General features: G+C 38.0%; 1 protein-coding gene across 1 annotated transcript in view; it reads right to left on the bottom strand.

Moving 5' to 3' along the window:
• UHRF2 (ubiquitin like with PHD and ring finger domains 2) overlaps positions 1-27,831 on the bottom strand; it is a gene marked incomplete at its 5' end in the record, with an annotated part of 95,142 nt that overhangs the window by 45,865 nt on the left and 21,446 nt on the right. The window contains 2 exons of the mRNA XM_084277872.1: positions 13,071-13,289; positions 26,841-27,103. Of these exons, the coding sequence (XP_084133998.1) occupies positions 13,071-13,289; positions 26,841-27,103 (482 nt within the window). The remainder of the gene's footprint in view (positions 1-13,070; positions 13,290-26,840; positions 27,104-27,831) is intronic.

Raw genomic sequence — 27,831 nt, 5'->3', positions numbered from 1 at the left:
GGTTTGGTTGCAGGGCTTATCCTTCTTTCCATAAGCCTGCAATCTGTAAAGGAAATGAATATTAAAAAGCAAGCGTAAGCTTAGTACCTGGGGAAAGGGAAAAGTACCATCCTGAGAGAGCATCAAGTCCCCCTGACAGGTCCTAATAATCTGTTTACCACAGCTGCTCAGGAGCAAGCCTCTGCCCTATGCCACAAAATCCACTGAGAGTAAAAGGCAGGGAAGGGAGGTGGATCACACCCACCCAGCAGCTAAGATCAGCACAGGCCAGCAGGCCGCCTCCCTGCGGCCCTGTCCATGGTCCTGCAGGACAGTCACTGGTTCCAACGGTCCGCCATTACTACAGCAACGCTCTTCTCCAACACGATTAAGTTTGTGTCTGGCACAATCACAATGCTAAATGGGCACCCAGAGTTTCCAAACCCAGGTTCAAACATGCAGATGTTAGCAGCTGCTTGGCTGAACATTCATAAAGAACTGGGCATAAAGAACCAATCAAAGGCCCACAAAGATGGAACCCCAGTGGCTTCTTACATAATAAACAAAGCCACAGGAGCTGTGCTTGTCATCACAGGGTATGGCCTAAGCTCAGTTCACTTCTCTGTGTATTTCTAGATTGAATTGCAAGATTTGGAACAACACAGGGAGTCTGCTCAACACATCATCCATGGGATCTGCACTACTAAATAAGCTCTTTCACACTAGGAGGAGCAAAGCTACAAGCCCGTTGTTCTTACTAGATTAAAAGCTTTCATCCAGATTTTATGTTGTAATTCTGAAAGTAGATACAGCATGCATACTCATCATGAGTTTAGATAAAGTTACAGGGATTAAGAGAAAACCTTAATTAAAAAAAAATGCTAAAACTGAAGCACCTCCCTTCGCAAAAAAAAACTCACAGGGATACTGCCAGGATAGAAAGGCCTTCCAGAAAACAAAGCACAGCAAGAGAAAAGGCTTGAAAACACTGAAGTTGGTAAATAGAATAAAAATAATACTAAGTGAATAAATAAAATTTTAAGTGTTTCAAAGCCAAGAAATAAAACCCCACCCAACCCAATAAAAAACCAACCAAAACAAATAAACAAACAAAACAAAAAAAAATCTTAAGGTATCCACCATAAAATATTAAATACAAAGACACTAAGACATTTCACGTAGAATGGTTCACACTGAACCAAAGACAAATACTCTTGATTTGAGCAGTTGAGAGAACTGCTCACAGACAAAGCCAAAGCCACATTTCTAGCCTAAAAAGTAATGAACGGATTATGACAGCTGGAAAATACATGACCACACTACTTGAATGAAAAAGTTTGGCAGCCAGGGATGCTCTTGCTCAGAACATTATGAATCTTATCTCACCAAGATTTTCTGAAAGTCAGAGAGTACATAGGGGTCTACGGAGAGAAAAGTCCTAATTAATTTGGCATTTAGATAGGAGTCACTCATTTTGGAATGTCTTAATTCCTTGTATTTCCCAATTCTCTTCAGACAAATCACAGGAAATTTGAAGAACCCTGATGTCTGCTGCAATGACCATAGGGCAGAACACAACCAACCTAGATTTCCATAGCAGTAACAACTTTCTGACACAGGTGATCAAGGCCAGGTGCACTGCTAGACCAAATACTTGAAAACTAGGAGGAACTGGAACATGAGACATTAAAAGTCCAGGCAATTGACTGCAATGATGTTGATATGATGGAGTTCAGGATCCTTAGGGTTTAAGGAAGGGTTTAAGAAGTGGAAGCAGGTACAGCTGACCCATATGAGACTATGGAGTTTCTATTCAGTTGTGTAGGCATAGGGTTGGGATAGCCAAGGTCTACCCTGATTTTAACCTGGCAAGAGACATGAATGGCAACAGGGAGTGATTCTGCAACTGTTTTAACAGGAAAGGAAAACTAAAGAAAACGTGGGCCTGCTGCTAAACATGGCAGGGCCCCTGATAACAAAAAACACAACAAACCAGAAAATGCCAAGCTACTCAGCAAATTGTTTTACCTGTTCAGGAATCCCAGTCACAAGACCAAAAGGAATGTCTGGAACAAGGAAGAAAGCCTCAGTGAAAGAGGGTGAGATGACAGAGCACTTAAACTGGACATATCTAAGTCTACGGGGTGATGCAGCTTGTATACATGAATGCTATGGACCTGCCTGACATCTGCACAAGGCTACTAATTTTTAAAGGTTATAGTGAGTTCTTGAGAACTTCAAGAGAACAAATGTCACTCCCATCTTCAAGAAAGGGATTGCTGACATGTCTGGTCAGTTTCACCTCAATCAATGGGAAACTGATGGAGAAAATAAACCTGGAAATAATTTCCAGATATGAGGACAATAAAGTTATCGGGAATTGTGAGCATGAACTTACAAAGTAGAGATTATGCTTAACCACCCTGACAGTCTTTTACAGTGAGGTGACTTGCTTGGAAGATGAAAAGTGAGCAGGAGATGTTATTCATGTTCAACCATAACATCCTTGCATACTAGCTGACAGATAAGTGCACAGGAAGGACTGAAAACTGGCTGAATCCACAGGACAGTGACCAATGGCACAAAGTCCAGTTGGAGGCAAGTCAACAGCACCCCAAGGGCTGATCCTGGACCTGGCTCTGTTTAACACCCACACTAATAACTTGAATGACGGGAACAGAGTGAACTTTCAGCAAGTTCGCAGATGATGGAAAACAAGGTATAGTCACCAATGTACTAGATGCACTCTGACCTGGAGAGTTAACAGATGAATGCTCAACAAAGAGAAACAGGAAGTCCTGCACATTGAGTAGTACCCCATGAACCAGTACATGCTGAGTGCCAAGTGGCTGGAGAGCAGATCCGTAGAGAAAAGGCATGGGGAGCTCATGAACAAGCTGACTATAAACCAGCAATATGCCCTAGTAAGCAAGGAAGATCAACAGCCTCCTAGAATGCAGTAAGGAGAGCACTGCCAGCAGGCAGCTGCTGAAGGTGAACGTTCCTTGCTAATCAGCACTGGTGAGGCCAGGTCTGGGCTCCCCCTATTAAGACAGAATTGGGCCTACAGGAGTGGTTCCAGAAAAGGGCCACAAAAATGATTAATGAACTGAACATGTTTGATATGTTCTCTGTGGAGAAGGACCTGGAGGTCCTGGTAGATGGCAGGTTGGCCATGAGCCAGCAGTGTCCCCTGGTGGTTAAGAGAGCCAGTGGGATCCTGGGGTGCAGGAGGAGTGTGACCAGAAGGTTGAAAGAGGTGATCCTCCCCCTCTACTCTGCCCTAGTCAGGCCCCACCTGGAGTATTGTGTCCAGTTCTGGGCTCACTGGGATAAAAAAGACAGGGATCTTCTGGAGAGAGTCCAGAGAAGTGCTACAAAGATGATTAAGGGGCTGGAACATCTCCCCTATGAGGAAAGGCTGAATGACCTGGGACTGTTCAGCCTAGAGAAAAGAAGACTAAGGGGGGACCTTATTAATGTTTATAAATATCTTAAGTATGGGATGCAGGGGGAAATGGCCAGTCCCTTTCAGTGCTCTGTGGAGACAAGACAAGGGGATATGGCTGCAAGTTGGAGCACAGGAAGTTCCGCACCAACATGCGGAAGAACTTTTTCCCAGTGAGGGTGACAGAGCCCTGGGACAGGCAGCCCAGGGAGGTGGTGGAGTCTCCTTCTCTGGAGATATTCAAGACCTATCTGGACGCCTATCTGTGCAATATGAGCTGGGGAGCTGCTTTGGCAGGGAGGTTGGACCCGATGATCTCCCGAAGTCCCTTCCAACACCGATTCTATGGTATCAGAGTGTTTAGCCTGGAGAAGAGAAGGTTCATGTGTGGGATGCTCTTGTCCATGTGAATAAACAGGGAGCCAGCCTCCTCTCACTGGTGCCTACTGCCAGGACATAGGTATATAGGTATATACTGGCAAGGTATATAACTGTCACAGAAAACACATGAAATTCTCTCTGTCCACATAAAATACTCGTGTACAGCAATTGTCCAGGGAGTTTTGTTGAGTCTGCATCCATAAAGATACTCAAAACCCAATTTGAGATAGTCTCAAGTAATCTGGTCTAGCTGATGCTTCCTGAGCAATCCCAAAAGCTCCTTTCCATTTTCAGTGATTCTCTTAAATGTATTTCAGCACTACTCATTTCCAGAATGCTTTTCATAAAATTGTGCTCACTACCAATTGCGTCTCTTTTCCACATTCTGCATTTTTGCACTTAGGTCTGTTTTATTCTCTCTGGAATTAGCTTCCTCAGTGGGAACAAACTAAACTTCAAAACACCTTAACAAAAATCCCCCCTAGAAAATAAGTCAAGAGACTGTGGTTACAAATCTCCAGGTTTATTAGAGAAGGGGTAGTGTTACAAATACTGAAGGTATCGTTTATGTTCTGGGAAAACAAACAAACAAAAACCTCAAGTCAACCCATTCTTTACCTTCAGAAGATACTTTTGTCTCATGGCAATTGTGAAATGGTTATGAAGACCAAAACATAACAGCATTTAACATTTAGTGCTTACTCACTTTTTTTTTGATTAAAGCAGTCAAAGCTTTAACACATAACAATAAACTAGTGAGTTAAAATACTGTATGCAATCCAAAGATCCAATTTTATCTGCCTCTTTTTCTTCAATTTATGCCCATCACCTCTGGTCGGCCTGCCTTGTGTACCACTGTGCTCCCTGAACCATCTCAGAAGCCTTTTGTTGATTTAACTCTAGTTCTTTCATCTTTCATGTGTTGAGGCAAAAAGGCATGTGTGAAGTTTTTTTGGGGGGAGTCTAGTATTCTTTATGCAGTTTAATATGCTCAGTAATGGGAAATAAGTAACTTCTCCTGGTCTTGTGATCACACTCCTTTTCATACAGCACAAATACTGAGTCTTTACAATATCCGGCTGTTTCATGTTTAGCTTGCTGTCTACCAAGACCCACAGGTCCTTCAGAGCTACTTCCCAGTCAGCGTTGCTCCAAGAAACTGCCTTCCATGCAAGAAAACTCTTCACTTATCCATGCTAATTTTTATGAGGCTTCTGTCTGCCCATTCTTCCAGCCTGCTCTGACTGGCAATACCAAGGAGTTTCCATCAATTTGGTATCTCTGCGCCACTGCCACACTTCTGCTTCAGATACTGAACAACACAGTTCCCATGACACACCCCTGCAGTTCCTGCTTGTTAGTCACTTTCCAGGTAGCATACAACTCATTAACCACTATTCTCTAAGCCAGATCATTCAATCTTACCTTTTTTATTAAAAATATATCACAGCATCCCAACTGGGAAAGGATATTATGGGACACAGATGAAAGAATTGTTAAAGTTGAAGATGAAGCAAATGTCATCTTGGCCACCAAGCAAATTATTTTCTTAGAGAAGGCAGCCAGGTTTGTAAAGGATGATTTGCTCTTGCAAATATCCACCCTGGCTATTCCAAATCATCTTCATATAGCCAGCACTTCCAAAAGATCTGTCCCATGGTGTTCCTCAGATTGAAATAAGGCTGACTGGCTTTTTTTGAAGGTGGGTGCATTTGCCTTTCTCCAGTGTCAGAGGCCTCCCCGATTTCCACTTTTTACATCTGCTGCAAAGGAACACCACGCTTGCATCAGCAAGTTCCCCTGGCATAACTGGATGCAACCCATCTGGTCCCATGGACTTGTATTGGTCAGATTCTTGAAGCACTCCTTAACTCAGTCCTCAATGCTGAGGATTCTCCTTGAATGCTTTTGCTAGGTAAAGCTAGAGAGTTAGTGAAGGCAATGAAGACAGTATCTGCTGACACTGTGTAATTTGTTTTTTCATCAATAGATCTGTATTTTCCTTGTTAAGCCTTCTACTGCCAAAGCAGTGGTCAAAGCACTCTGCACTGCCTGTGATGTCTCTTCCAAGTGTCATCTCTAGACAAGTTCTGGTTCTCACTACATTATCCTCCATGTTCAAAATTCTTTTTTATAATGCCCCCATTTCCAACTGACTTATTGCCCTGGAGCTAGTCATGAGTTTCCTGTTCAGCCTTGCCAGTCTCCCAGTAAATCTATTTTTCTAAGTCTGAGTATTGGGATGAATCACCTTTGCATTTGGAGGAGGTTGTTCTCACGCACCTGCCAGATCTCCAGAGCTCCTTCACCCTCCAGAGTTGTCTTCTGTAGAATTTGATTGACCAGATCCTTCAGCAAACCTGAAATCTGCTCTACTGAATTCCAGAATCTGTACTCTGCTACTCCTTCCTCATTCCCATCATGAACTTAGCATCTATTTCACAGCCAGTACACCCAAGGCTGCCACTGATGATCTGATACCTAAGCCGTTCTTGACAATAAAGAGCAGATCCAGTTGTGCATCACCCTGTTGATCTATCCAGTACTTATAATAAGAAGTTATCCCTGACATGCTTAAGAGCTTACATTTCTGTCTTATCCTGCCAGTGGATATCAGGGAATTTGAGTCCTCCATGTGCAATACAGTGCCTGTGATACAGAAACTTTTTAAGACAGGTTTGTCCTCTTCCTCACTGAGATCAGGTGAATTACCACCACAGTATCATCCTTTTTGGTCACTGCCCCCATTCTGACCAAAAAGCTCTCCAGCAGACTGTTGTCATCACACTGAAGAGCTCCCTACATCCAAACTTCTTCACAAACTGGCAGCCCTGCCCCTCCTTACCTTTCCCTTTCCTCATAAGTTTGTATCTATACCCCACCCACTCCAGTGATGTGAGCTGTCCAGTCTTGACCAATAGGATTTACCTGCTCTGTTCCCTTGGGAGCATTGGTCCTCCAAAGTCTTACCCTTTCACCATCAGGGCTGAGAAGCTCTTGCATAACGGGACTACTTAGCTTAAGAGATAACACTGTCCCTAGTAAGGCAGACTTGTTTAACAACTCAGATTTTTGATTTTCAAGAGAAAAGAACAGTATATTCAGAGCCAAAAAGACTCAACATAAATTAGAAGTACCTAGTCTACTTCCCTGCTGTTCTGGGGAAGCAAACTGAAAAACTCAAGTACCAGTTTCTTCCTATTGCCAGTTAAGAATCATAGAATCACAGCATCACTTAGGTTGGAAAAGGCCTTTAAGATTATCAAGTCCAACCACAGCCTAACCCTGCCTAGAGGTTGTGTGCAGTGGAATGGCAAAAAGGACAAATAAATTACTTTTTATGCTCTCTCTTTAAGAATCAGGAAGAGGGATAAAATAATACCAAGAGACAAAATATTTCTTCTAAAAGGAATCATTACAGGTAAACAAATCTTAAAAATTTAATCCTTCCACTCTTGTCTGCACAATGGAATCTTCTGAAGATCTGTGGTCTTCAAACAAGGGAACAAAGCATGCAGGAAAACAGTGTGTGAAGGAACAGCTACGATCTGTGTAGAGCTTGACTATCATAGGTACTCCAGTAGAGTTGTAAAATGGATTTTTTTGTCCACAGAAAAAGGAACAGGAAAAAGAGGAAACATGAAAAGGACACCTGTAAAAACAAGTGAGCCAAATATGTCGGTTCATATGACTTCAAAATGTCAGTTCTTTCTAAACTTGCTGGCTTTGATTTCATAGGTGCTGAACCAAACTACTATATCTCATTTATGACCTTAGTGGACAGGATAACTTTCACTGTGAGTGCTTAAAGAATTCACTCTGATCAGTCCCCTTCACGAACTATTCTCAGTCAGATACTTTTCTTCTATCTCTCACATTTGACTTAACACATTCGGGACACCACCCTTTCTCCAGTCCCAGTGGACAAACCTTTGCCCCACATCCCAGTAGCCAACACTGTGTTCCAATACTTTCTGGGTACTTTGTCCTGCACCTCAGGCTCCTTTTTTTTTTTTTTTGGTTGGTTGGTTGGGTTTTTTGTGTGTGTAAGAGCAGGCACTCTATGTTACCAAAAGAATCTTTAGTAATATTCTGACCCCTTGTCCATTTTATCTTCTCATTCTTTATGTTTTCCTCAAGAATGAAATCACTGAAGAAAGATGAAAAAACTAATTTGGAATTTTAAAATAAACAGTTTGATTCCCAATAAATTTCACTTCTTATCTTCAAAGAGATAATTCTTTTCATAAACCCACCCATCCCTCCTCCCACCCCCAAACATGAGTTTTATCCAGCAGCATAAGTAATTTGGACCCAAAATATTCCTCCTGTTGTCATTCCTGTTAAGAATTGCAAGATCATTACCTAAGTCTGTGGATCACAAAAAGAGCCATCTCTAGCTGCAGAGACTAGGCAGAAGTGTTTAAGAAGTTCTATGCATCACCTCTACAGAATGACCATGAAAAATCCCAGCAGGCTTCTTGGACAACCAGAATCTATCTTGATTGGAAACAGATGCGTTGATTCAAAAGGAGGTCTCTTCTTCAAAGGAGGTGACCAGCTCCACTGAAGTCATAAGGAGAAGAGGAAAGAGGGAGACACAAATTCACCCTTTCAGAAGTTTTGTTGCCTATAAGAAATATGCCATTTTTACGTTTGTGCAAGAAAGCTGTGGGCAAGCTCTTCAGCAATTAGAATTCTTATTATCAGAATACCTGCTGATACAGCATGAAAGCTATTTTAAAAAATGGCTCCAAGTAAATCTTGTTAATAGTCCACTTAAGAGCAAAATAGTGTCTTCCCAGATCAACCAGCAACAGCCAAAGATGCTACATTGAAACAAAAAACCTGGGAAGTTACTTTGGGTAGAAAATTATACCACAAAAGTATACATATATCTGTAGGGGATAAACCATGTATACAGAAATTCCAGGCCTAAAGAAGCAGCACAGTATGAGAACCACGCTCCTGGGTACCTACAAAGTATGACAATGACTGTGGCATGCTGATTATCACAATATATACTGAGAGGAACAGGAATTATGGCACTGTTATTTTGCTAAGGGTCAACACAAGATACAGTTTTTGGGGGGTGGGGATGGGGGGGGTTGTGACAACTAACTAGACAGAAATCCACAGAAGCACAAGAACTCTTGAAATCATCCAGAACAACATGCAAGACTTGTCTCACTGTTAGGTCACTATTCTATAATGTGTTTAAATGCTGTACCTTTGCAAAGACATAAAAACAAGTATTATGTATAACTTGAAAAAACAGAAGTCAAATATAATTAGAAAATAATTGTTCAAAAGAAGTAAGAAGCAGCTCAAATTTAAACCCATACAGGTAGCATAAGACTGGGAAAAAAACAACCTAATGCCTTCTGAGAACAAAAACATGTCAGAAAGGAATAAGAGATCTAAAAGGAGATAAAGAAGAATGTATCCTACAAAAAATAAAGTGCAGATATTGTGCTCAAATGAGGAAGCCAAGCCTCAGATCTGGCAGGCTGCATAGAAAAACAGTCAATATTAAAAAAAAGAATGATCTGAAAACAAAAAAAATCCTTAATTTTTGTGCGCAGGAAGCCTCACAGAAAAACATGCAGAACTAAAAGATAACAAATAGAAACCTCAAATTTAGGGCACATTCTACTATTTTCCATTACCACTGCTCAGGTAGAGACCTCAAATTCATTATACATGCACTTAGCCAGAGATGATAATCTTCAGAGTGAACAGATTTTTCTGATATTCTTGTTTAAGGCCAAAAGCTTAAACCAAATACAAAACTTGGCATTGACAGAGTTCTTGCTAAGCTCAAACTTTCAAAGGTTAACTGAACTAAAAGCTGATTTTGTCTCTATTTACCTTGAAGTCTAACAAAAAGAAAATAAAAAACAGCATTTGAACGCTTTGGTTTGATTTGGTGTGGTGACTTTAATCGTATCAGTGTCAGAATAAATTGTGAACAGTTTGCCTCACAACTACACATCACCAAAAGGCATTTGATAGATGACCTCTGAAGTGCAAAGATGGTAAGTCACACTACTCTGGATTACAAATATCTGCTTGCATCATGAAACAGAAGATAGTCCCTAAAAAGAGAAACACAGGTACACCCTGAAAATTTAATTAGAATCAGTTCACATGTACTGTACACACAGAGACTGTTCTGAGCTGTGAGCAGGCACACACAGTCGTGACATACCCAAGATCCTGGGCCCATGTAAATTCTTTGGTCAAAGCACCACTGTTTCCCTGGATTTGTATCTGAGACACAGGTAAGTGCAGCATGGACAGGTTTTAGACCTCCCACAAGTAGACACTTCAGTTGCAATGCAAATACAGTACAAATGAGAGTTATCAGCATGTGGTCAATTCTTCTGTAAAATGATGCCTTTTTCTCCCCTGTTCAGTCTCAGTACTCTCTTTGATAATGTACTCTAATCTGTATCTGTTTCCCAAATGACAAACTAATGATGACAGACTGTACAGGACACTTCCTTCAGGTTATGAGTAAGACATAAGTAACACCTAACAATCATGCATGTAACAAACGGTAGAAAAATAAGTACTCATCACATGTTCTACTATCTCCAAAGCATTATCACAAACAGTACAGGTTATTTCCTGTCATTGTGCCAACAGCTTCATGAAATCTTTATGAAAAGCAATCAAGATCAATAAATCAAACATTCCACTACCACATAAAACATTGGTTTACACAAAGCCTGACATAGTATCAGAATGGGGAAAATGTCCAAGACATGAAGCAAGCCTAAGAACTCTGACTCCCTTTACTGCCTAAGATTGTTCTTACATAGTATACAAACAATTAGTCATTAACATAGCATGAATTAATCACTAACATAATATTCACAAAGTATTCAAAATAGATTTCACCTTTATTTAAATCAATTAGCTAATACTACCATGGTAAGAATTCATCATAACATCTCAATAACAAATTATAGAATAAGAGCTTAATTATAAAACAGGCTGAAATAATCGTATAGTATATTCATACCTTAATTTATATATTTATATTATATATTTATGTTAATCTTCATATTAATAAACATTGAAACACTAACTGACTTGGTACTATTTTGCAAACTAGCATACCTGAAGTGTAAAGTGATTCTTCTTGCAGGATGTTCCTTACACAAGGTTATGAAAAGTAGCTGATTTACCTTGCACTTTTACCGCTAACTGAGAGGAATCATTCAGCACAGGTAATACAAAATGATCTTTGATAAATTTCAAAAATAGCACGGCTGTTATCAACTAGTTTGCAGAAAGTAAGATTACTGTATATACAATCTTTTAACACGTAAATGAAGCCTGATGTGTTAGTCAGGAAGAAAACTTACTGAAACAAGATTCCATTTCAAAAATTAACTTAAATTCACCATATTAGAATAAGCTATTTGTCAACTGTGCCACTCCCAATCCCCAATTCCTTCCAGAGGATAGTAAGTGTCAATACTATGGGGAATCCCATGGTACTTGCTATGGCACCCATGGTATTTCAAATTACAATCTACACATTTGAAAAATAAGTCTCAGCCAGTTTAAATAAAAAAAGACTGTCCTACAGAGTTCCACTCAGCATCAACAGATTTATTTTTTTATTAGCAACCACGTTTGCTTTTGTCAATAGAAAACATATTTTGATTATTGTATTTTAATAGATGGGGAAAAGCTGACAGAATACACGCGGGCAGCAGTTTTAGGTTTGAACTTCATGTTAGCTGGTACCTGGGCAGTTCTGTCTGCATACGGTCTTGTGGACTCATGAATTCCATCTCTGATTCACCAAATGCCATACTAATATTAAATGCATTACAATTAAAAGCTTCACCTCTCTAGTGTCTATTTCTTAATCTATTCTCCTTTCCAGAGTAATTCAAACCTACTCTTCTTCCTTTACAACTGAAGTTGGGTTTTTTTCTTTGTCCACAAAACAAGTCCCTATATGCCTGCTCTGCCTAATACAAGAAGCCCATGGTGCACTGACGTTGTCCAGTAAAACTTACATTATACAAAAATGCAAAACCATCCACAAAACAGATTTTCATTTATTTGCATGATTTATCAAGTCAATGTCTTCCCTAATTCTCAGTACTAGGTACTTTTTTTCTGAAACACAAAATACTGAATTGCACCTGATTGTAAGTCTTTTGCATGTCTCTTCACCTTAACCACGTTCTACACTGTAAGTCTTCCCACAGATTACAATTCTCTCTTCTCATAAAGAAAATTACACTAATACACTAACAGTCCAAATAATTTTAAGGAATATATTCCCAGAATACTGAATAAAAGTGGGGCATGCCAACATTAAATCAATCATTCCTTAAGCAAAAAGATATTTCACTTTAATTACAGTTTAATTTTATGATCAGCTTTATTCCTAAGGTAGAAGTATCCATACACCCCTCCCTCTTCTGCAAGGACAGAAGTGGCAGACTGGATGCATCAACTTTTGGCTCTTTTGTGTTAGAAAAGGAATGAGGAAAGCTAATGAGAAGGAAGCTTACAGTGAGTTCCTCAAAGAGATTGTCAATAAAGAATGGTCATCTGTTCATCCCTAAGAAGGGAATCACGCACCTTACTAGCACTACTACCATATGGATTTCTGTAGAAAACACTGTTCCTAATGAACTATACAGAAGTTTTAAAATTAAATAGGAAGACAAAGCAAGGACACTCAGGTGAGTTCAGCCATGTGAAAACGTAGTTACACATTTCACTTATCAGAAGCTGTAATATGCACGCAAATATTTTATTCTCTAAAATTTCACTTGGCCAGTTCAGAGATGTATTCAAATTGTCAGAGATGACTAATAATCAGCAACACCTAAGGGTTCCTGATTATCTCAAAACCTACTGCAAACAGACTCTTCAGCTTTCAGCAGAATTGAACATCTAACACATACAAATTAATATAAACATGTAAATATCTAACATGTAAAGGAATACAAATAAAAACACACTGATCAACCTGAATCATAGATAATACATGAAACCTTGTGGTTGCCTCCAGCAATCTCAGGAAATGTGAAAATTCTGACTCATAGCTAAGTCCGCGCACTGTAAGAACTATGCATTGCAATTCTATGACTCAGACAGCTGTGGAATCAAAGTATGACATTAATTTTAATCTTGTGATGACTACTAGACAAAAAAAAATAATCCAAGAAACATACTTTATATGATACGTAGAGATTTTATGAGTTGGTCAAACAAATCTTACCCCAGCAGAATTTTAGCATGAACCTCTTTGTTAGTCCTTGAGATTTCTCTCAAAGAGGTAATTTCTGCATCAAACCAAAATCCTCTTTCTTCTGGAGTCTCAACATTGTAGTTCACCATCACTACATCGCCCACTTTTAGTTCACTCCACTTCAGAATGGTTCTTGCTCGGGGTCGAAGATTACTGGTGTCCATTTCTACAATGCCATTCTCTGGGTACCTTGAAAAGTAAAACCAACAACAGTTGGTTAGGACTCCTATAACAGTAAAAAATTACAGATAATTTTTCAAAAGCGTAATTTTTAAAAATATGCTTTGGGCATATAAGGAACATAAAAAGATATTAAGTCAGATACTTTTATTGAAAGTTTAGTTTTAATATAAACACAAACCAGGAACTTGACTAATCTCAGACGAAAAGAAATGCTTCCATGAGTTTTCTCTCTCAAAAAAACCCAAAAATAACCAAACAAAAGTAAATCTGTAAGTAGTGGATGACTTTTTGATTGGAATGCCATCAAGGTTAAGGTTTTTACATGCACATGGCCCCAGTTTACTCCAAGTCAATACTCAAATTAATATGACAATGAAAAAGTAATGAAGATTAAAACTACGTTCTTCAACTCAGCATATTTCTAATTTAGCTTGGCCTTCATATACTTGTTACTTTCCCACTAACTTCAGGAATAATGCATTCAGGACAGTTCTTTTGAAAAATTCACCCCTACAAACACAGGATATCAAACTGAAAATGTAGTGAATATAGCCCAAGTTCATGTTCCATGTACCATTTAAGAAAAAAGTCTAACTACAAAATATAGTAAGTGAGAAAAAGAACAAAGACTCTCAATGAGATATGTGAACTAACAAGTGGCAAGTGTTCCTCTTTTTAAATCACAAAACAAAAATTTAGAAAGAAAAGTGTTGGAATCATAATTTCTCTTGGCAAGATATATAGCAAAGAATGCAATAATAGAAGAAATTTTACTTAACTTTACCCACAAATTGCTAGGGTTTGTAACAGACTGCTTTCTTCCTTCTGGTGTATGCTATCATACATGAAAAAAATACTTAAAAATACAAGAGTAAAGAATAATTGCTGATACTTTGTCTACAGTACAAATTTGACAAAATTAAATGAGTGCTATGAAAAGTAATTATTTTTTCTTCTCAACAAACATTGCTGAGGATGATGTATCTTAAATTACATTTTCATCATGCAATTATTGGTATTCTAGCAAAAGCACTCATACTTTATTGGGTGAGTATTGTGCATAAGATGTTAATATACCTGTTAAACTGTAATGGCAAAATCCTAGTGTTACTAATAGAAAGACTGGCTCTGTCACTTCCCAGCATGACTCTCTTTATTGAACTTTAAGGTCTTGAGGAAATCAGACATTGTAACTTACTACATCACTACACAAATACTAAAACTTAATTAGTAGTATGAGGCTCTGATAAACTACATACTAAAATCAGGACATCTACTCCTAAACAGTTGATGGAAAGCCCACTGATATAATTGGGGACATTTTAAAAAAGTTCATTTCACTTTGTTTTATGTCTTCTGTTAAACCTAGCATACCAGCTTCATACTACAGACAAAGAGGAAGAGGGGCTAGATCTGGCATTCTATTGCCGTTCTTTCATTTAAAGAAACATGAGCCACAAAAGTGTCTGTACCTATAGATAAACTAACAGCCAAGTAAAAAAACCATAACCTTAACCAGTTCCAAATTTAAGTCCTAATAGTGTTTTTCCCCAACATTTTCAGATCACAATTATAAAAATCTGCATGCCAAGAATTACATTCATTCAGCCATTATCCACGTGACAGTATCTTATAATGTAACTCTTCACAGTTCCTTTTGAGATTTTTTACTTTGTTTCCAATGGGAGTGTGTGCTGCAAAGCTGACATCTGTCTTGTCACCTTTATGTCATAAAACTTTCTCTTAAAATAACTATTACAGAATTCTACTGTAACAATTATGAACATCATACTGTAGTATCTACAAAAAACTTAAAATAGATTCACCTACGGGTAATAAGACAAAGCAAAAAGCAGCTACAAAGATAATGTCTATTTTATTGAGTGCCTAAATGACACAGTGTTATAGTACAAGAGGCTACTGGAATCTTATGACAGCTATATTTGAGCTACTCGTCAGTTTTATTCATCTTGCAGTAAACCTTCCTGAAGTTTGGAGAAGTCAGCAAGCAGCACGCAGTAAATGAGGACTTGAGTTTACTTAAAACTCTGAAATGAAAATAGGGCTTAAACATCATGAAACTAAAGATAGATAAAAATAGATATCCTTTATGCATACAGTGAATTAATCAAGTGAGAAGTACATATGAGATCAGCGGGACTATAAAAAACAAAACAAAACAAAACAAAAACAAACATATTAAAGAAGTTTCAGAAGTCACTGTCAAAAAAAGCCAACACACACACCCCCCCCCAAACCAAAATGTGTGCCTCACAGCAGCTTATGTTTATAGAAACTAGCTCTGACCTGAAAAATCTAGACCTTTCTGAAAAACAAAAATCCCTTCAGGTTCCATTTGTCCTGAGAGAACTCTGGACATTTTGGTTTTTTTAAATATAATGAACAAGAAATACTTTTTCCCCAAATTCAGGTATATGTCATCTTTCCCACTCCTATACAACTCCAAACAGAATTTTTCCTACTGTACTGCTAAGAAACCTCATAGACTGTCATTGTTAATAATTTTTCCACCTCATACTTGGAAGTATCTTATGAAGGAACCCCAAGAAAACTGCTTATCAGCATAACTAGAACAAGACACAAAGACACTCCCCCCCAAAGCCCTCTTTTACAGACAGAAAGAAACCAAGTGCTTTTCCAGGAAAGGAAAGGAAGGCAAACTCTTCAGCCAATTAGGACAAAATCACAGATCAAGCTCAGAAACTTCAGAAATAAAAAAGACAGCTTACAGCCCAGTGAGACTTCCTATGCCAGAATTCACCCTTCTTTTGCATCAAGTTCCAGACATTCTGTGTTTTGCTGCTGGGCATTCACACACAGCAATATGCTTTTGAGGACACCAGTGAAGGCTAGCAGACATATAACCACTCACATCTGTCCATACATGACACCCCAGGTGGAACAGCAGAACCAGCATTTGTCATGAGCTTTTGAGTTAGGCTCAAAATTTCACAGTCACACTAAATATGTCAGGTACAGCACCACTATTTCTCATTGTAATAAGTAAACTGTACTTCCACAGAAAGCTTGTGCCCTCAAATGTATCTAATGCCATCATTTACCTGAGTTAAGTATGGAAAAAAGACATTAGAAATGTTAAAATCTAATCTCTTCATCATGCAAGAGTAGTATTTAAATATAGCATCACTGAATGGGAATACAGGGACTTACATGGATAAATCAAAACAAAGAGAGCAAATGCAATCTTTTAACAAGCCTCATTAATGAAGTGAGAAGCCCATTCCAGCAAGCTATAATAAAGGACTACTGTTAAGACATTAACATTTACTGAGTTTTCTTATTTATAGAGTTACTTTCAAAATCCTAAGTTGATTCTCAAGAGAAAACAAACATTTGCACAGCAGTGCTCTAATTAGACCACCATAAGTTTGCTACAATTGAAACGAAGATGATAGACAAAATTCAGCCTTTTTACTTAAAAGGAAATTTAGACATTTTCTTGGTTTTCTGTGTTTTTCACAACAGTTGGCAACTAATATTGAAAAAAGCAGGCATAATTACAGTAAACATAATCATACCAGTAAGATGAATAAGAACTCTCATGTTCATCTGCAAGCCGTATTTCCCTGTAACTTTTCCTATAATATTTATAACTGTAAATACTAACAGCAGAATAGCAAGTTATTTTTTAAGATTTTGTATCTGTGGTGACAGTTTCCATAGCAAAGAATTATCCATGAAGTGAAAATTCCAGTGTTTCTTGGCTATGGTCAGTATTTGCTCTTTCCTAAAACATTCAAAAAAAAAAAATCTTAGCTTTATGTCAGAATATATACAAGCCTGCTCAGTTTACTGAGAACTTGCAACATATCCTCTCCCACTTTTCCCAGTTGTTACCATAACAACTGGAACTGGTAAGATAAAATTCTTGAAATAAGAGTCAAGACTTAAAGCACCCCCTCTCCATACTAGTATGGTAAGGAAAGTGCAGATGTGCAATTTCTTAAATTATTATTTTCCAATATAAATAAAAGTATAATTTATTTTCCCAATGAAGAAACAGAAGAGGCACTCAATATATACCAGGAAATTAAGGAATAGAAGGGCATAAACAAAAGAAGAAAGGAAAAGGAATTAACTCAGGGAGTAGGTAAATCTGATCAGGAAAACCTGAATAAAAACTACATTCACACTACACACACTCCCAACAACTGACTACCTGAGGAAATAATAAGCATAATTTTGCTCTACTATTTTGAGGTGAGTTAATACTATAATAGAAGAGCATCTAAGCCACAATTACAAATGAAAGAAAAAAAAATCACTAGGATAATAAGAAGCTATGTGCTTTTACTTCCAAAAGAAGGCCTGTAGGTCTGACAAATTGTCATTACAAGAAAAAAAAGTAACATAGTTTAAAAAACAGACTGAAAGGAAAAATGGGTATCAACAAAGATAAGTCAGACAGAACATATCAAGACATTGGAAACCTTACCTAACAACTAATCACTGCACAATTAAGGAGCTTAAACACTGAGAAACCATATTAATAAACTAAAGAGAAACATCTTACTTTCCCAATTATTTTAGTTCTGAGTATTAAGCAAAGTTAACTTCTAGACTTACACTGCACTGTGTGGAAAACATAGATGCCTGACAGACGACAAACTGGAAACAGAATATCAAGACAAAGGTTCTGAAGCCTAAGAAACACATAAAAGGTTGAGTTTAAATATAAATTTTAATACAAAACTGGTTTATAATGAATCTAAATACTCTGAATATAATGAAAACCTGGTTTACTTCACTAGCTGGCACACAGGACCACACGTCACACAACTACTGAATTGCTGACTTATTTTTTGAAAACCCTGCCCTCAGGTGTTCAATCCTGTACCTTTCCAGGAACACTCACAGCAGCTAATTAAAGACAAAGTAAGAAGTAGGAAGAATTAAATCTTGTTCTCACTGACCACATCTTTTTTTCCAGCCGAGTATTATGGGGGAAGAGGGGCAGCTGGAATAGTTTAACTGTTGACATTTCAGGTGTTTTTTCAACCAATAACAGGACAGCAAAGATTCCACCTCTCTTCATTTCACAGGCTTTCTGAAGAGGCAGAAGAAATACCTGCTCTTTCCTTTTCAGTTTGTGGAAAGTGTTTGCATCCTTAAAAATCAAACCCTTACAGTTAATGCCAGCTGTTAAAACCCTCAAAACTAATTCAGACAAACACTCTGATATTGTGCACTCAGGAAATCAACTGCCAACGGGACACAGAATCTTACAAGGAATCAACTTCTTTAAATTAAAAGCAGTAGTGTGCAGCCTAATAGCCTAGTGGGAACTAATATGCCTAGAGAACCACATGGTATTGGTACTCTTTTTCTAATGAAGATTTAAAGAAAACTCAGATGTGACCTACCAGGTCTCCTACTGTTTCAATTATGTCTGATAATCTGTGTAAGAGAAATTTTTGAAAGAGTAAACAAATCACCTGAAATAGACATGACTTTTTGATAAGGGTAATGGCTACAGCAGGAAAGAGCATTTTAGAGTGCTAGAGAGGGGTTCATAGACTTTCAAACAAAATGCCTCACAGTTTGGTTGATGGTGAGCAATACCTTTAGCCTTCATTGGGAACTGTTTCTCCTCATACCACTTTGAAGGTGGACTTCTTTTACTGTCTGCACTCCTGATTAGTCCTGAATAAATATTAGTCCTGAATAAATAGAATCTATGGGTAAGAAAAACTTTTAAATAAAAAAAAGTAATCCTCTTGACAATGAGAGCTCCCTTTGTATTTGAAGACCTTCTCCTTCTGCACCTAAAGACGTTGAAAAGCTCCTAAAACATTAAATACTACAGGAATAAATGTTTTCCATTCAAGCAGAATGAAATCTGCGGAATGAACAAATATTTTTTTTTAAAAAAGGGATTTCAAGTAGGATCCCTCCCAACTTTTTTCCTCCTAAACTGTTCCCCATCTGTCTAAACAAAGTTTGTTGCCCAAGTTCCTATTTCTGTATCTTTTTCAGCTAGCATGAGGCACCTATGCCCCTATCAGGACACTTCAGAAAGAAATAAGTTTAAAATGGTTAAAGACATCCAAGCTTACAAATGCTTCCCAGACAGAAGCAGAAACAGAAATGAGAACACCAAAGTGCTGAGTTGACAGGTCCACTAATTACAGTAGTGTTTAACAGCAAACCTTCCACCTCAAAATGAACCATTACCACTGACAGACTGATACAACTGAGTTCAATTTACACTTGGGAACACAGGAGTCCAACTGGTGTCCCAAATCACTTTTATTACAAGCTACCACACACACTAATCTTTTCCTGGACTCCATTTGTAATCCCAGGACCTAAAATTACTGTAGTATTTTCCACAATTATTTTTTATAACATTATACATCTGATTGAAGACTAACTGGCTAATGAGACACAGTTACTAACTGAGGCTTTCAGGTATGGCAGTGGCATATTCTTATGTACCTTTACCTCCAAAGCAGGCTGTAGTCAGTATGAGTTAAGGCAGGTCTTTTTTGTTAAATGATTCTACAAAGTTCAGCACAACACTAAGTGGGACCACTGGTCCTCATTGGTAATACTAAGTGCTAAAAGCAGGTATAGCACATCAACACAAGTTCTTTATTTAGATGCAACAGCATCACAACTTACAGACAGAACCAGTAACAACAAACATCTTACTGGATACCGAGGAAAATTAATGCACTTACTAATCAGTAAATTTATGTCTTAAAAATGCATACAGGTTTATTCTGTAAACAAAATTGCCTCTGTAACAGGCACAGATCTGCATTATGTTCGCTTCTTGCCATTCCTCCCACCCTATTTTTTTGGTACATGGACTGCACACATATGCACCACTAGCAGCAACTACCTGAGTCCTCCACCAGAAACAGGGGTCAGCATACCCAAAGTGGAAATGAGGGTGTAACCCAAGGAAGGCCATTGCAAATGCAAGTGTCACCACAGGAAAGCTGCATTCGTGGTCATGCCTGCCTCGCCAGGCTATGTGCAAAATCCACCCATTCAAAACTCTCTGCTTGATCTGCACAAGCCAGCTGTTGGTTCTGCTCAACTTCAAAACCTCAACAGTGGCAAGTTCCAGGATAGGTAAGTGATGAGCATGCACGTGGAAATTATACCTCAGAGAAACTAGTTGCTCTTAAGTACCCCTCCTAACGACCTTCACATCAGTCTACAGGCACAACTGGTAGCTCCCCATACCCACAGCTTAGAACCTGGGTTTTGATTTCTTCATTCCTACAGTAATTACTCTAGGATCACATCTAAAGACAGCATAGCTTCTGAAATAGCCAGTACTAATATACTACAGATATCCAGAACGGTAGAATTCTGGGTAACATATATTTAAAATATAGTTAAAATATACTGCAATGTAAGCTCTGCCTTACAAGTCTTGTAACAGACTCTTGAATGATCAGCATCCACTGAGATGATCTCCAAGAACACTCTAGTCTCTCATCTTCCAGCTAGCAGCACAGAGACAGTCACTGGTCCCAAGCAAGCCCAGTCTATCCAACTTATGAAAAGATACACCATTTAAGAAAAATATAGGAAAACTAGTTTTCTAACAAAAATCAGAAGCATGTTGAAATTTAGTTTAAGTCCAAATCTAGGCTAGGTCCCAAAATCAATCTTGTAATATTAAAAAAAAAAAAACCCACAACAAAAAAAAAACCAAAAAACACTCACACAAAACTGAACTCACTTGTAGTCTGTCATTCTCCCTGTGTGAGGGAAATCATGAAAGTCATCTTTCTGAAGCACAGAAGCAGCAAGCCAGATGTCCTAATGTTTAACATCAACTATTAGTTTTCTACTCCATTAATTATGAGGATCCCTCAGAGATTGCAGCATTCTCACCAAAACCAAAAGAAACATTAAGTGTCATGAAATGGAAGCAGAGGAGCCTGGTAAATCCAGGTGTAGTAATAGGGAAGCAAGGACTTATGCAATAATCTCTCAAGATCCATCAGACAAACAGAAGTATCAGCCAAACAACTTTTCTTTGATGAGGGACACTTAAGTCCATCAGGTTAGTCTTCCTGTTCACCACCAACAAGGTCTATTTTAGTAAAATGTAACATTTACAACTCCAGGAGAAAAATGCTCCTCTTAATAAATTTACTATGAGAAATACACTTCTGCCTGCACAGATCCAGGAACATAGTAAAGCTTTTAGGAACCCTCACTAAATGTAACAGCCAGAAGCAGGCTGGGCACGTAACCCACTTACAGCACATCCTACCTCAAACTGCTTTTCAGACACACTCTTTACAGCATCAGAGAAAAGACACCCATGTAAATTCTTACAGATCATAAAAACATCCTACACAGAACAGACACAGGTTTGACTATAATGTCTTGGGCTGAGAAACAGAGACATCAGATCAGAGAGCATCACTTCATGGCTCATATTAAGCATGAAGTAAACAGATGATTCCTCTTGCTAAAATATCTGGTTCCCTAGAATAAATAACCACGGTGTACTTTATGACACATCATACAGATATTGCTTCAAGGTTTATACAAAGCTTCTCTGTTAATTGATATAAAACCTGAGATAAGTATCATCAGCCAAACACAATGGCCCTGAAAAAACCATTACCTATGCTTGTGCGATACTATATTCTTGCATACAGGTAGGCATACTGCAGAAACAGACAGCATTCCTGTGATTACCACTGAGAGCCTTCTTAAATGGCAGTTCTCCATTTCAAATTAAACAGGTAAAGGAAGGAAAATACAGTGTTTGTAAATCAGCAAGTCTTTATACTACTTCAGGAAAGACCTAACCATCAAGAAGCTAATACAGAGCAAGGGAAATGTCTCTCTCAAACAAAGTATGTCCAGAGCTCCACAAACTCCAAATATGGAATTAAGAGGAAAGGGCAAACTTGTATGACACTGCACTGTAAGACAAGTCCTTATGGTGCCACATCAAGCTACTGAAGTGTTGTGCTGATTCAGAAGAGATTCTTCAGCTAGCTGTGGCAGAGGCTCTACCTACAGTTGTACCTGTTAACTTCATGACCTAAGCATGTGTTGGATTCCTCATAAATCCTTTCAAACAAGGATTCAACTTTCTTCAGGTTCACATCTTCTGTATTACAAGGCCATTGCTCAGAGCAGAAGAAATGTATGTGTATGAAACCTGATAGGATAACCTTGATTTCAAAGTCTTTAATGGCTCTTTATGATACCAACAAATGCACAGGTGAAATGGAAATACAGGAAGTGGGAGAAAGAGAGGAAAAGGACACTGTTAGAACTGGAAGAAACAGGAACAGATCTATAATGTAAATAATGCTGGCTCCAGGTGAAAAGTTTTCAGAAACAGAATGCAGAAGAAGATGGGCAATTAGGCAAAATCTATATAGCCACAATTTTACGTCAAGTCGGTACTGACTGGATGTCAGCACTGACACAACCAATACTATGGTCTTTTCCTCACTAATGAAGATCTGGTTCTCCAAGTCTTTGAATTTATCAAGAACTGACATCAGTAATCTGGAACTGAAAAGTTATCTCCTCTGAATGGCATTAGGTTTTCAATAAGCAGAACTCTCTCTGAAGAAATAGGTAGGCTTCACAAGTGTTGAGTTAAAGGTTAGGCCTCAGGGGGTGTGGAGAGAGGAGGAGAGGAAGGGAGGGAAGCCACAACAGAAACAATTTAACTTTCTTGATCCCTACAAAATCAAGGAGGGGTAAAGTCATACCTCCTACCTGAAGCAGTCACAGTTTATAAGAGAGCTCTGTTCAGCCATAAAGTAGTTACCCCTTTGAAATTATCCTAATTAAGCTCTTGCCCAGAAAGGTTAATTTGTCTTAATTGTTCTCTTTGCTAGTAGAGCTCTGCCATACCCTTCTCCTTCAAATTCACTGTAACTACACTATTTAAACAAGAAGTGTAAAGAAGAGAGGAAATAAATGGCAACTCAGCCCCTCTGAGAAGGCACATGCATATGAAAGATTGGAAGAAAGTGCATTTTATCAAACCTGAACTGCTATACAACATGTTTGAGTTTTGCACAGGACTAATGGTATGTAAATCTATCAGCACCACAGTTAAAAACAGCTTTCTTACTTAAAGGAAGGACAAGTCCTGCTTCACCCTTTAAGAACAGCTGTTCTTTGGAGAACACTGTGACCTAAAAGTTATTTTGTTGGGAAAGAATTAATGATTGATTGGATTCTTCACTTGACAGGACTGCCAAATGTTTCCAGCTAGGAAACCAAAGCCAGATGATCATTAGTTCTGATTATGCTGTTTAAATACAGCGTGGAACATACAAGTAAGCGGTGCAGACCCAGCCTCCTCGATGCACAGCCACAGGACTAAGCAGAACCACTGGCTAGGGCAGCATTATCCCTCACAGAAACTGGTGGAGGGAGAGTAACCACACCATTTCCAGACACATTTTGAATGAAAAAAACTTAATTAGTTCTTCATGCTCTTCCACAGATTTTCTTACCACCCTCAAAGAAAATTTGAAGTAGAAGGAAGTATGTTCCAGTATAAATCAGTAATGCAATTAAGGCTCAAGATGAACTTTTCTGACAAGGGCAGTCCAACAGAAAATTACTGAAGTAAAGCTTCACTTTTGGATAAAATTCACAGCTGCACAGTTCTAAGATAGCTAGATCTGCCCTGAATTTATGAGCACAGCCTGAATACCCATGAAACAACTAAGGAAAGAAAGGAAGGAAAGAATGGTTTCAGGCCTCCATTTGAGTCAAGAAATGGATCTGTGTTTTTTGAAGACAGCAAGCACAGACAGGCCTGCCCTAGAGAAATTTGTTCCAAGAACTGGGTCTATGGTAATGGAAGACCTGCTCCTGAGAAGTGGCTGCACAGACTCCTACATGAAATTGCTACTGGTTCCAGAGATCAGGAGAAAAGAGGAGAAAGGAGAAAAGAGAAGGAGGAAAAAGTATTGAACTTTTCTTTTCCCAGGGGGATGGGGCTTTCAGACTGAGCCTACCACCTCATGTGGTACAGTAAAGCACATTTAACATTCATCACAATGAAGCCTCAGATCAGTCAAGGGGCTGGAGTAAACCTATATTCAATGCACTATGGCTGACCTATCCCTCAGCTGTAATCTTTTTTGGTGATTTTTTTTCCAAACTGGAAGGATGTAACAGGCATGGTGAGAGAATCAGTCTGGAAACAGAACATCAGTGATGATTTGAGAAGTTGTGGACGTGTGTCCACCTCTTGACTCACAGTCCTCCTTACAACACATTAGTAGTTTTGATAGCTTTACAGGCACTAGGCTTACCTATCTGTAGGCCATTTTTACTGTGTCTCAGATAACAGCAAGTGCTTTCATGTCTTGTAAGAATACACCTGCTGTAGGCAAGGCAGAGCTGAAATTATTCCACCCAAGAGAATCATCTTTAGGAAATAACAGGAAAAAGTGCTTCTCCAGAACAGCATAGCAAGGACAGACTAGAGAATGCCAAGTACATCTGGCAGGGAAATGCTGGGTCCAAACCTAAAGAGATGGACACCCAGGAACAGGTTACTCTGCAGAAGACAGTACTGGCAGTACAGTATGAACCTTGAAGAACAAGAGTGAAGAGATAAATTAAACATCTGGAGCAGAAAACAACTAGAGCAAAACATACCACAACCTCCTGTTTTATCTACATGAAGCATACAGGTGCCAGGATACATTTGTGGTCTACAGACACCAGAGGAGTAAACAATAATGTATGAAAATGAAGTGGCATCAGTGTACACTGATGTGGCATCAGTGTACACAGAGCTACCATATGAATATACATGCCAGAGAAAAAAGTGAGCCCTGCAGAGATTTGTATCAGTAACATTTATCAAAACAATCTCTGATACATGTGCAAGGCTCCCTTTCCAGAAAGCCTTCCAATAGGTTTTCTTTTCAAAAGCTCAAATTTCCAATACCTCATGCTGTTTAGTTAAGTAACTGTAATTTTAACAACTACCCTACAACACTGGGGTTCTGTGCCTTACCTAATTTTGTTGGCTAATAATAGACAATTGCTATACATACTCTTAGAGTACAAAGACTGTTTCCACCTGCCTAAAGTGAACAGCTAAATCCTGAAGTACATAAAAATAGAGGCCAATCTTTCTTCTCTGGTATGAATATACCCAAGAAAAATCAGACATATTGTTAAACATTTCCTACTTCTAAAATGTACTCAGGAAAAATAACAGTATCTATGAATAAGGAATATAATCACTGCAAGTTACAAACCCTGTTTATCAAAAATGTTTGTGCCTGGATAACTTACACTTACTTATTGTAAAATTAGGTGATCTTAAAGCCAGGACTTTGCAATCACACCCACAATAGACATGCAATTTCAAGACACAGTATTTTCATTTTGATTATACTGGTTGATTAAATTATTTTCATGTATTTCTTACAATATTCAAAGAAATACTTAGATTTCTACTTCCACTTTTTCTACTTAAAACGTTAGAGAATTAAAAAATTTACACAGTTGCAGATATTGATTCTGAACTCAACATGGAGTTGAGAAAGTGTATTAAGTTCTGATACTAGTAAAAGCAACTAAAAAGTTCTAAGATTCAGAGATACATACCAAAATAACTGAAGTTGAAATATCTGCTCTAAAACAGATTTTGGAAATCTACATTTAGTTAACAGTGAATATACTTTCTATCCTTCTGTCTCAATCTTACTTTGCACAAACTGCAGTATTTTTATTAATCCCAGTACCAAAAATTAAAATCCTCAACTCACTTAAAATTTTATTTGTTTAGCAGCTTAACCACTATTTATTTATTCAACTGTTATTTATTTTGAAAAAAGAAAGAATCCAGACCAATTTCTCAAACAAATGAAACGGTGCAACACCTGTTCATAAAAAAGAAGCCACTCCAAAAACAGTCACACATTGCAGGATCCAGAATTTGTTTTTACTACAGAAACAAACAGAAAAAAACCTCCAAAACCTACCCTTACTGCCCCTTCTCCAGTTCCAAATCACTTTCATGCCCTCAGTCATACAGTTCCCTATAATAAACCTTTACTACAAGTGCAGATCTGCAATTTATTTAGAATAAAACTGATCCAAATGAAGTAAGAAATTTGTTCTCACAAGAGTTCTCCTTCAGCTCCAGACTGAGGAACTGAATATACATGTGGAATAGTGAAAAAAAGAAAAAAAAAAAAGAAAAACAAAACCAAAACCAATACTTTACTTGGACAAAAAACACAGGAAAATTCAGTTACGTAATTTCTTTTTCTTATATAAGAAGGAGGGATTTTAAATTGCATAAAGACAAAGAAAATAATACTTGACAAGTACTGGACAGCTATATAATTATGATTACTCCAATGGCTTCACTATATCCCACTGAAAGTGTTATAATTTTTCTAGTATTTTTTTTGTTGGTTGCAATATTGAACTTGATTTGATTCCAAGCTTCTTCAAGGAATTCTTGGTTCATACAAACCCAATAACAATATGTGATGTCCTCAAAATAGTATCAGGAGCACTTACTCATCATACTTGATATGATAAATAACTTCTTCATCAGTGTCCATACAGTCTGAATAAGATGTGGATGGTGTACTGTCCAAATTATTTGCATTCTCTCTAGAATGATCTTGACTTAAGTTTCCATTAGTCCTTTTGTAAGTGTTACCACTCTTTCCTTGAGCTTTACCATTCTTATGTCCCTTTGTTGCTCGGGTAACATTTTCTATATGAGCTTCAAACCAGGCTCCAATGCTGACATCACGAGCATCCACCAATTCATTTATCTGAAAGGAAAATTCAATAATGAATTCATGCTTTTTTTATATAACCCAAATAAAAAAAGTAAGACAACTTCCTATGCTACTGCTTAACTTTGTTATCAGTAAAACAGCAACTGTAACAACCAATTGAGCTTGAGCAAGTTAAAGTAATGTGCAGTCATTAACATGTTGCGCTTTCAGTACTTTATTACCCTTTCCTTATTAAAATCTAGCATAAATATAATCTGCATCGAATTTTTAAAAGGCTAGGGTTTTTTTTTCCTCCAGACCTGAAAATTTGTTTAATCTCTTCCATTAGCCTTTCCTCTAGCTTTACCAATGGTCCTTTATGTCTAAAATTAAGCATACACAGTATTAAATTGCTTTCTCACAACCGAGGGGTTAAGGGACTTTCCCAATCCTCCAACTTGGAATTCATATTTAACCTTCTATCTTTCTGGCCTACATGGTTTTTTTAACCCTTCAAGGCTCAAGGAGCAAGAGGGAGGAAACAAATATAAGAAGATAGCCACCACTGTCAGCAAAATCTTATGACTCTAAGTAATGAAACTGCCTCCCAGATTTTCTCCCTTCTGTACTCATAATAATACTGGTATTACACAACCAAACCACTTTACTATTCTAAATCATGTTTCATTTTCTCACATCTTCAGCTAATTAAGCAGACGTTCCTTTAATAATACTGAGAACACTGGAAAAGAAAGAAAAAAAAGATTTAAGAACACTCCACC

Source organism: Gallinula chloropus (assembly GCF_964237585.1).
Source record: "Gallinula chloropus genome assembly, chromosome: Z".
In the NCBI taxonomy this organism is placed as follows: domain Eukaryota; kingdom Metazoa; phylum Chordata; class Aves; order Gruiformes; family Rallidae; genus Gallinula; species Gallinula chloropus.
The sequence above is the reverse complement of the archived record's forward strand: the minus strand, read 5'-3'. Positions and strand labels throughout refer to the sequence as shown.